General features: G+C 33.2%; 2 protein-coding genes across 2 annotated transcripts in view; one reads left to right on the top strand and one right to left on the bottom strand.

Moving 5' to 3' along the window:
- LOC145986417 (centromere protein S-like) overlaps nucleotides 1-12,120 on the bottom strand; it is a 710,010-nt gene that overhangs the window by 435,894 nt on the left and 261,996 nt on the right. The gene's annotated exons all lie outside the window — the stretch shown is intronic.
- Nucleotides 1-12,120, top strand: part of LOC145986416 (multidrug resistance protein homolog 49-like) — an 89,827-nt gene that overhangs the window by 46,005 nt on the left and 31,702 nt on the right. Inside the window, 1 exon segment of the mRNA XM_083120405.1 lies at nucleotides 8,665-8,826. Coding sequence (XP_082976531.1) covers nucleotides 8,665-8,826 — 162 coding nt within the window.

Raw genomic sequence — 12,120 nt, forward strand, 5'->3', positions numbered from 1 at the left:
GATAGAATTATTTTCCTGTAGTTTACGGTTATTACAAGCATAAGAAAACAGTTTTTTCTTTGTGACGTTTCAGGAGAACACACGCTCCTTTCATCAGACATTTATTTTCATTTTGACTAAAGATACAGTTATAACAATGGTTAGTAATTTTTAAACAAAAAGAATCTGTTATATAATGGATGTTGTCAATGTTACATTGTTGTAATATAGCAACTTAACTGTGAAAAAAGCAGTCTATTTTATTTTTATTTTAGATTATTTTTTTTTTTTTTTTTTTAATTATGAATCCCAAATATCATCAGGTAATTCAAATTCATCATTGTTTTCACAAAGTCTCTTGATGTTTTCTGTTACATTAAATTTTAAAGATGGTGGCTTACTCCATTTGTGAAAAAGAAAACTCCACACTGGATCTATGTTACCATTTTCATTATTTAATTTATTCCAGTGTTCTTCTGCAATGAACGAGGCTTCCCAGACATTCAACTCTGTGTTTCCCGTTAATCTTTTTAAAACCCTTCTCTTTTTAATCAAATGCTTCTCTTCGATGATATGAGTTGACAAACCTGTTCTTGGGTTTAGATTTATAATGTCCAAATCATGTTCGTGCCATCTTATTGCCATTTTCCTTGCTGTTTGTCCCACATAATCTTTTGAACATGAACAACTTATATTATATATTCCTGTGGTTTCCACATCTGGTAGCGAGTTTCTCATTTTGAATTCATTAAATGTACATTCCAAACTTCTTGGTGATTTAAAAACAATTTTGAAATTAAAACTTCTAAAAATTTTTGCAATTTTATGTGAGAATCCCTTGTGGAATGGAATGCACACAAATTTCTTTTCAACAGATTTTTCATCTTTGTCTGTATTTCTCTTTTCCTTTAGTTTTCTTGCAACTTGTTTTTTGATTTGGTTTATTCTGTTAGTGTGAAAGCCATTTTCTTTTGCTATATTAAAGAGCCTTTCTTCTTCATTTTTGATATCCTCATTATTAGAACATAGTCTTTGTGCTCTCAGGAAAAAATTTAAAAATATGTTATCCATTGTTATACGCGAATGTTCTGATTTGGCATGGATGTATTTTTCGCCCGCTAATTTTTTTCTATGGACTGATGTTTGAATTGTTGAGTCAGTTGTCTTAATTTGCAGATCAAGGAAAGAAATTACATTGTTATTCATGGGTTCGCAAGTGAATTTTATGCGACGATGTGATTCATTTAACGATTTAAATACGTCCATGATGGTGTTCTCATTTTTAGCAATAATTAGCACATCATCTACATATCTGATGTAGAGTTTGATATCCGCACCTATCGCATTAACAATTGGAGATTCTATGTAATGAAGGAAAATGCTGGAGATGATTCCGGATACTGGGTTTCCCATTGATAGACCATTATTTTGCTGATAGATTTTGCCATCAAATATAAAGTAATTGTAATTTGCACATACAGTAAACCATCGAACCATTTCCCATGATTCTACTGGGTTAACCTTCATCTCAATAAGCCATCTGTGTAATGCATCTGTGGCACCTTCTATTGGGACACTAGGATATAAATTTTCAACATCAAAACTTGCAATACGATACTCACTATTCCAAACAATATTTTTTAGTTTCTGTTTCACTTCATATGCATTTTTAACACTGAATGGTGTTTGTTGTTTAATTATAGCAAGTCTTTCAACTAAATATTTGGATAGTTTGTATGCAGGATGTGTGAAAGTTGCAATGATGGGTCGTATTGGAGTTCCCGGTTTGTGAGTTTTTGGTAGTCCAAAGGCAATCGGCAGGGTTGAATTTTTGACAATGAGTTTTTTCTTCATTTCTCTTGGTATCGTGATACTGCTTTCAATTACTTTCTTTACCTCATTTATTATTTTAGTTATAGGGTTTCGAGGTGTTTCTGTGAAATTGTTTAATTTGAAACATTCTTCCATTTTTTCTTTATAGTCCTTAATTCGGATAAGGACAGGTTTATTTTCCTTGTCCGATTTTATTAAGAAAATGTCGTTTTCTTTCAACCAGATCTTGAAACCATGAACTTTTTTTCCCAACCTTATATGCTCTTTCTCCCGTTCTGTGTATTTTGGACCTCTGTTAGTTCTTCTGTTGTATTCAAAACTTAAACGTTCATCAAGAGCATCATGTGTGAGACTTCGTAATTTTCTTTTTTCCTCCTCATCATCTAAGAAATTCAGTGCTTTCTCTATTGAAATCACGAAATCTTCCTTGTGTATATAAGCACTACCAACTGAAAATTTCATTCCGAATTGAAAAATTTCTATATACTCATCAGGTACCTCAATATCCGTAAGATTTATAAATAATCTGTTGTCAATGTTCTTAGTTTCTATTTTACCAGTGACATTAACTGCTTCCCTTCTTTCATTGTTGTTGTATATAACTTGTTCTTCTTGAATTAGCTGGTAGAATTTCCTATCAAGTCTCCTTTCTGAAAGCTTGCTGTAGTGTTCTACAACTTGTTCTGTAGCTCTGTTTACTTTATCCCATATGAGTGGGTGCAAAGAATTTGACAATGTTATGTGGAGATCATATGTCTTTCGAGAAAGGCTGTCCAATTCTGAGTACGAGTCCCTGATTAGGCGTCCTATCATTAACATTTGTAGCTTTCCTTTAAATTCACTGGTGTAGGTATTACGAGTTCGAACTTTCCACTTCAAAAAATTTGGCACTATATTGTTTAACTTGCATCTTCTCAAAAATCTGATTCTCTGAAGTGTCGTTTGAATCTTGATTTGATATTTCTGGAATGTACGTACCTCTCTCCCCGTAATAGATGAATAATAGTTTTTCTTGTATGTACGCATTGCTTGCATGATAGAATTATTTTCCTGTAGTTTACGGTTATTACAAGCATAAGAAAACAGTTTTTTCTTTGTGACGTTTCAGGAGAACACACGCTCCTTTCATCAGACATTTATTTTCATTTTGACTAAAGATACAGTTATAACAATGGTTAGTAATTTTTAAACAAAAAGAATCTGTTATATAATGGATGTTGTCAATGTTACATTGTTGTAATATAGCAACTTAACTGTGAAAAAAGCAGTCTATTTTATTTTTATTTTAGATTTTTTTTTTTTTTTTTTTTAATTATGAATCCCAAATATCATCAGGTAATTCAAATTCATCATTGTTTTCACAAAGTCTCTTGATGTTTTAAGTTACATTAAATTTTAAAGATGGTGGCTTACTCCATTTGTGAAAAAGAAAACTCCACACTGGATCTATGTTACCATTTTCATTATTTAATTTATTCCAGTGTTCTTCTGCAATGAACGAGGCTTCCCAGACATTCAACTCTGTGTTTCCCGTTAATCTTTTTAAAACCCTTCTCTTTTTAATCAAATGCTTCTCTTCGATATGAGTTGACAAACCTGTTCTTGGGTTTAGATTTATAATGTCCAAATCATGTTCGTGCCATCTTATTGCCATTTTCCTTGCTGTTTGTCCCACACAATCTTTTGAACATGAACAACTTATATTATATATTCCTGTGGTTTCCACATCTGGTAGCGAGTTTCTCATTTTGAATTCATTAAATGTACATTCCAAACTTCTTGGTGATTTAAAAACAATTTTGAAATTAAAACTTCTAAAAATTTTTGCAATTTTATGTGAGAATCCCTTGTGGAATGGAATGCACACAAATTTCTTTTCAACAGATTTTTCATCTTTGTCTGTATTTCTCTTTTCCTTTAGTTTTCTTGCAACTTGTTTTTTGATTTGGTTTATTCTGTTAGTGTGAAAGCCATTTTCTTTTGCTATATTAAAGAGCCTTTCTTCTTCATTTTTGATATCCTCATTATTAGAACATAGTCTTTGTGCTCTCAGGAAAAAATTTAAAAATATGTTATCCATTGTTATACGCGAATGTTCTGATTTGGCATGGATGTATTTTTCCCCCGCTAATTTTTTTCTATGGACTGATGTTTGAATTGTTGAGTCAGTTGTCTTAATTTGCAGATCAAGGAAAGAAATTACATTGTTATTCATGGGTTCGCAAGTGAATTTTATGCGACGATGTGATTCATTTAACGATTTAAATACGTCCATGATGGTGTTCTCATTTTTAGCAATAATTAGCACATCATCTACATATCTGATGTAGAGTTTGATATCCTCACCTATCGCATTAACAATTGGAGATTCTATGTAATGAAGGAAAATGCTGGAGATGATTCCGGATACCCAGTATAACAATACCATGTTATTTTGTTTAAAAATTACTAACCATTGTTATAACTGTATCTTTAGTCAAAATGAAAATAAATGTCTGATGAAAGGAGCGTGTGTTCTCCTGAAACGTCACAAAGAAAAAACTGTTTTCTTATGCTTGTAATAACCGTAAACTACAGGAAAATAATTCTATCATGCAAGCAATGCGTACATACAAGAAAAACTATTATTCATCTATTACGGGGAGAGAGGTACGTACATTCCAGAAATATCAAATCAAGATTCAAACGACACTTCAGAGAATCAGATTTTTGAGAAGATGCAAGTTAAACAATATAGTGCCAAATTTTTTGAAGTGGAAAGTTCGAACTCGTAATACCTACACCAGTGAATTTAAAGGAAAGCTACAAATGTTAATGATAGGATGCCTAATCAGGGACTCGTACTCAGAATTGGACAGCCTTTCTCGAAAGACATATGATCTCCACATAACATTGTCAAATTCTTTGCACCCACTCATATGGGATAAAGTAAACAGAGCTACAGAACAAGTTGTAGAACACTACAGCAAGCTTTCAGAAAGGAGACTTGATAGGAAATTCTACCAGCTAATTCAAGAAGAACAAGTTATATACAACAACAATGAAAGAAGGGAAGCAGTTAATGTCACTGGTAAAATAGAAACTAAGAACATTGACAACAGATTATTTATAAATCTTACGGATATTGAGGTACCTGATGAGTATATAGAAATTTTTCAATTCGGAATGAAATTTTCAGTTGGTAGTGCTTATATACACAAGGAAGATTTCGTGATTTCAATAGAGAAAGCACTGAATTTCTTAGATGATGAGGAGGAAAAAAGAAAATTACGAAGTCTCACACATGATGCTCTTGATGAACGTTTAAGTTTTGAATACAACAGAAGAACTAACAGAGGTCCAAAATACACAGAACGGGAGAAAGAGCATATAAGGTTGGGAAAAAAAGTTCATGGTTTCAAGATCTGGTTGAAAGAAAACGACATTTTCTTAATAAAATCGGACAAGGAAAATAAACCTGTCCTTATCCGAATTAAGGACTATAAAGAAAAAATGGAAGAATGTTTCAAATTAAACAATTTCACAGAAACACCTCGAAACCCTATAACTAAAATAATAAATGAGGTAAAGAAAGTAATTGAAAGCAGTATCACGATACCAAGAGAAATGAAGAAAAAACTCATTGTCAAAAATTCAACCCTGCCGATTGCCTTTGGACTACCAAAAACTCACAAACCGGGAACTCCAATACGACCCATCATTGCAACTTTCACACATCCTGCATACAAACTATCCAAATATTTAGTTGAAAGACTTGCTATAATTAAACAACAAACACCATTCAGTGTTAAAAATGCATATGAAGTGAAACAGAAACTAAAAAATATTGTTTGGAATAGTGAGTATCGTATTGCAAGTTTTGATGTTGAAAATTTATATCCTAGTGTCCCAATAGAAGGTGCCACAGATGCATTACACAGATGGCTTATTGAGATGAAGGTTAACCCAGTAGAATCATGGGAAATGGTTCGATGGTTTACTGTATGTGCAAATTACAATTACTTTATATTTGATGGCAAAATCTATCAGCAAAATAATGGTCTATCAATGGGAAACCCAGTATCCGGAATCATCTCCAGCATTTTCCTTCATTACATAGAATCTCCAATTGTTAATGCGATAGGTGCGGATATCAAACTCTACATCAGATATGTAGATGATGTGCTAATTATTGCTAAAAATGAGAACACCATCATGGACGTATTTAAATCGTTAAATGAATCACATCGTCGCATAAAATTCACTTGCGAACCCATGAATAACAATGTAATTTCTTTCCTTGATCTGCAAATTAAGACAACTGACTCAACAATTCAAACATCAGTCCATAGAAAAAAATTAGCGGGGGAAAAATACATCCATGCCAAATCAGAACATTCGCGTATAACAATGGATAACATATTTTTAAATTTTTTCCTGAGAGCACAAAGACTATGTTCTAATAATGAGGATATCAAAAATGAAGAAGAAAGGCTCTTTAATATAGCAAAAGAAAATGGCTTTCACACTAACAGAATAAACCAAATCAAAAAACAAGTTGCAAGAAAACTAAAGGAAAAGAGAAATACAGACAAAGATGAAAAATCTGTTGAAAAGAAATTTGTGTGCATTCCATTCCACAAGGGATTCTCACATAAAATTGCAAAAATTTTTAGAAGTTTTAATTTCAAAATTGTTTTTAAATCACCAAGAAGTTTGGAATGTACATTTAATGAATTCAAAATGAGAAACTCGCTACCAGATGTGGAAACCACAGGAATATATAATATAAGTTGTTCATGTTCAAAAGATTATGTGGGACAAACAGCAAGGAAAATGGCAATAAAATGGCACGAACATGATTTGGACATTATAAATCTAAACCCAAGAACAGGTTTGTCAACTCATATCATCGAAGAGAAGCATTTGATTAAAAAGAGAAGGGTTTTAAAAAGATTAACGGGAAACACAGAGTTGAATGTCTGGGAAGCCTCGTTCATTGCAGAAGAACACTGGAATAAATTAAATAATGAAAATGGTAACATAGATCCAGTGTGGAGTTTTCTTTTTCACAAATGGAGTAAGCCACCATCTTTAAAATTTAATGTAACAGAAAACATCAAGAGACTTTGTGAAAACAATGATGAATTTGAATTACCTGATGATATTTGGGATTCATAATTAAAAAAAAAAAAAAAAAAATAATCTAAAATAAAAATAAAATAGACTGCTTTTTTCACAGTTAAGTTGCTATATTACAACAATGTAACATTGACAACATCCATTATATAACAGATTCTTTTTGTTTAAAAATTACTAACCATTGTTATAACTGTATCTTTAGTCAAAATGAAAATAAATGTCTGATGAAAGGAGCGTGTGTTCTCCTGAAACGTCACAAAGAAAAAACTGTTTTCTTATGCTTGTAATAACCGTAAACTACAGGAAAATAATTCTAATACTATTTCCATGGAATTGGTACTTCATTGCTGCACTTGTTACTTGATACTGTAGATGTCTATACAAGTCTTCTAAGTGTTCCAACCACCCAATCACAAGGAGATTTTCTGTGGTATGTGGCAAGAAAAGCTCCATTTGGAAAAACTTCAATCAGCACAAATGTGTATTATTAATTCTTACTTCATATTACGTATCTCCGTGAAGAGTATCAAAAAAAATTCCATATTGAGATAAAATGCACAAAAAGAAGAATGTTCTTGAAGAAAATTTGCTAAGCTTGGGAATGCTAATGATTATGTGGAACTTCGATTTTACGTTGTTCAGGGGACGAAGCTGAAAAAACTAGAATGCGAGAAAATGTAAAACCGAGGAAAATTTGCTATGTTCGGACCACCAATATTGAATGCAAAATGCAGGGAAATGTAAAATCAAGGAACTTGAAATCGGGGTTCCACTGCAATTATTATTTGTAGGTTTTAATTAATCTATAAATTTTGGATAGAGAAAATGATTCCCTTTACCCCCACCAGGTTACGCATATGCTTACCTTCACACATAGTGAACAGAAATTTTGAATATTATACCTCAAAACATATTGTACTTCAGACTTTGTGCTAAATACATAAGTATTTTAAATAAGATTAACTTTTAATGCAAATGATTTTTTTATCACCCTGTCTCTGAACCGCCGATCCCAATTTTTCCATCAAGCATTAGTACTCACTCTCAGCTACCTGTATATAAAATTTGGGTGAAATTTGAAGGGGGGCATTGCACGAAATTCGCTATTGAAGTTAGTGATTTATTTTTTAAAAAAAATACATGGAACTATACATAAAATACATGATTATTGATACACTGATCAGAAACCTTATTTAAATGAAAGCTTACACTATCCTGAGCAAAAGAAATCAAACTCGAAGTTTCTACGGCAAACCTGAGAGAAGATACTATAATTTATAACCTAATGCGTGTCATTCAAAGTGGAGCCGCATGTGGCGTACAGGGAGATTTTTAAAATCGCGTAATTTCTGAACCCCTTGACCAATCTCAAAAAAGTTGTCATTTTTGTAATTAGCATGAATAGTTCTATAAGTATACTGAATTTCATCAAAATCGGAGATGGTGGGTGACATGGCCTGGATGATTTGACGTGGAATGACCCTTATATGCTTTATGAGCTCTGTTTAAGATATTTAAAATGGATGCACATGTTGTACTTTCTCTCTGCCTTAATTATATTCTATTCCATCCTTAGCCTTCTTAAACATTTCTTATATTTAACTTTTGCAGTATTAGACTGGTGTCTTCAGACACTTATTTATTTTTTTTTTTTTAAACCTTGCATGTAGATACCTTTTACAAGACAAAACATTAAAATGATAACATGCTCATGTTTCTTTCCTCTTTCAGACATACATGTTCAACATTGCAGGAGTAAAACTGACCATGAGACTAAGAACAATAACATTTAGAACTATGCTTAAACAGGAAATTGGTTGGTTTGATGATGAGAAGAATAGCACAGGAGCACTGTGTGCCAGGCTTTCTGGTGATGCTGCTAGTGTGCAAGGGGTAAGCTTCTCAATTATCAGGATTTTTACTTATTTGGCCAAAAATAAACAGCTCTAAAAACACACATTTTTCATAAGCAACTTGGTCTTGCTTTTTGTATGCCAAGTAAAATTTCTGTGCAGTTATGTCCAATTTTCTGCACTGACCACTGTGAAGAATGAATATGTTTCATCTGAAGAGTCTGGCAGTGCCATGTTTGCACTAGAGCATGTCAGAGTTTTCCGACCGTGACTAGGAGTAAGGTAGTTTATGACCGAAAAGTTATTTCTTGGCCACCATGCTCTACTGACTTCACCTCATGTGAGTGACTTTCTTGTTGGAGAGGGGAGAGGTTATATGTGACAGATTCAGTGTTGATGCCGCTAGTATCAGCTGCTCTGCCAGTACTGCAGGTCTGTATAAACAATGCATTTAACAAAATGGATGGAGACATGCTGCACCAGGCATGGGACAAGCTCAGAACTGAAGTGCATGTGCAGAATCACCAAAGCACATAGTGATTTTTAAAATAATTTATAATCAGCCTGTATATAATCACCAGAAACAAATCTATAACATCAGGCTATCCTAGTTGGTTCACCAGTGGCATAATTTAAAACATTAAAAGCAAATCCCACCACCATAAGAAATGGAAACGCAGAATTGGTAATATCAACTTTCATTGTGTACAGTTTGAAACTCTCCACAAAATAACCAAAAGGCAAATTTGGAAAGCTTACAGGAATTACATATCAGAAACAGAAAATTATATAAAACCCGATTTTAGACACTTCTAGTCTTCACCAAAATAAAGGAAGGATAAATAAGTCCATGCCCCTCAAATACAATGACACTACACTAGACAATGCAATTGCGAAAGCCTTTGTTCAGCATTTTCTTTCCACCTATAAGAGCACGCCCGCGAATTACAATTGCAATTTAATTGAAGACCATGAAAGGTGAAGCATTTGTACTAAATGCAGTCAGTATTAAAGATGTTGAAAAGGCAATAAAAAAGTTAAAACCAAAGAAATCCTGTGGCCCTGACGGCATTCCGCCCTACGTGTTAAAAGGTTATTAGCCCTACCTTTAATGAAAATATTCAATGTTTCCTTAGCTACGTCTGTATTTCCCACAAAATGGAAAACATCTACAGTGCGTCCCGTACCCAAAAATAGTGGCACAGGTAACATTGAAGAGCATAGGCTCATAGGCTTTATTGTCTGCGTCCACAAAAGTTTTTGAATGTCTTATTTATCAAACATTGTTGTCACACATATCCCCAGTAATATCTACAAACCAACACGGCTTCGTCCCAGGTAGATCCACTGTTCTGAACCTATCCCTCCTAAGTCATTTCCTTGCAACTAATCTAGAAGAAAGAAAGCAGGTAGACGTCATCTACACAGACATTTCCAAGGCCTTCGATAGAGTAAACCACGATATTTTGTTGAGTAAACTCTCGGGTTACGACCTCTCCAAACCAGCACTAAATTTATTTGCTTCTTATCTAAAAAACAGTAAGCAGAACATATCTTATAAAGGAATTTTAACAGAAGAGTTTGCAGTTTTCTTAGGAGTCCCTCATGGTTCGAATCTCGGACCTCTGTTGGTTTTAATACTAATCAATGACTTACCAAAGTTGAGTTGAGTTGTTGAGTTGATTTGGTGTCTTAAGTCCAGTTTATGCACAGTAAGGCTAATCAGGACTGGACCTACAGTTTAAAGTGGGATCCGAAACACTTGTGCCTCGACCGGGTATCGAACCTGGGACCCCTTGATTGCAAGGCGACGACGCTACCACTGCGCCATCGGGGAGGCCCTGACTTACCAAAGTACCTGTGTGACTCATTCAGACTCTTATACATGGATGACTTAAAATTCGGTAGGACTATTTGTAATATTGATGACTGCAAATCCTTACAAAATGAAATCAATACAGTAAGAAAATGGTGCAGAATAAATTATCTTAATCTGAACATAGAAAAATGCTGCGCGATGACATACTCGCGCAACAGAAAGCAAATTGAATTCAATTACAAAATAAATAACACAAAAATTAAAAGGGTCAACGAGATGAGAGATCTAGGAGTCACATTTGATTCAAAACTTACATTTGCAACACATGTTGAAAGGGTCGTAAATGAGGCACACAGGAACCTAGGGTAAGCAATTAGAATGAGTAAAGAGTTTATGAACAAAGAAATAATGAAAATAATATTTAACGCTTTAGCCAAAGCAAAGTAGAATATGCAGCAGAAATATGGGCTCCTCAGGACAAAAAGTACATGCATAAAATATAAATGCTACAGTCTAAATTCGTAAGGTACGCCACTTATAAAGAAACAGGCATATATCCCCGATACGAATCATACACTTTCCTCTGTAAACACCACAACCTGCCTTCTCTCAGCAAAAGGAGGAAGATCCAATTGCTTTGTTTCTTATACAAAATTATTAACAATAATACTCAAGTGCAACATCTACTAGAACAAATACACATACGTGTTCCTATATCCAAGACAAGATCCAAAGGGGGCCTCTTTTACTGTCCTACCAGAAGATCGAACATTACAAATAAATCACCTATCAGGAGGATGTGTGAACTGTACAACAGGTTCCGAAAGGGAACCAAAATTAGATATATTTCACATGCCTATTAGGACATTCAAAAAAGCTATTCAAGGAATGGAAGAACAAATGTCAACAATGTAAATATAAATGCAATTTTTGTAAATATATATAATGTTATATTTCTTTCGTAGTTTATACTCGATTACACATATGTACGTACTTTCTAGTGTGTCAATTATTTATTATGTATTACATACATAATTAATGTATTTCTTCACGGTAAATAACTTCTATCCTTGATTTATATTGTGTTTATTTTATTTCCATATTTTATGTAATTTATAATATATTATATTAGTATCTCCTTATATATATATTTTTGTACATGGTGGTCGAGATCTGAAATACTGAGTATACAGATAAATACGTTGTGCATTGTAATAATTGAAATATTGTATTCATGTAGGCTATTTTTTGTACATAATAGTTAGATATTTTATTCCACTCTTTTCAATTAACATGTATTATTATAACTCACTTTGTTAACTGTTGTATACACATATAACTTAGTGTTGACATGTTTTATGTTTATTTACATTTCTGCATAATAATATTTCTTATCAAACTGTAAATTTACAAACTCAAAGCAAGAAATGTAGAACACTGTAATTGGGCATTCGCCTGTTGTGTTTAATAATAAATAAATAAATATATATGGAGTAATTGACGGTGTGGTCGGCA

This window comes from Lepisma saccharinum, chromosome 4, assembly GCF_977018435.1.
Source record: "Lepisma saccharinum chromosome 4, izLepSacc3.1, whole genome shotgun sequence".
Taxonomy (NCBI): domain Eukaryota; kingdom Metazoa; phylum Arthropoda; class Insecta; order Zygentoma; family Lepismatidae; genus Lepisma; species Lepisma saccharinum.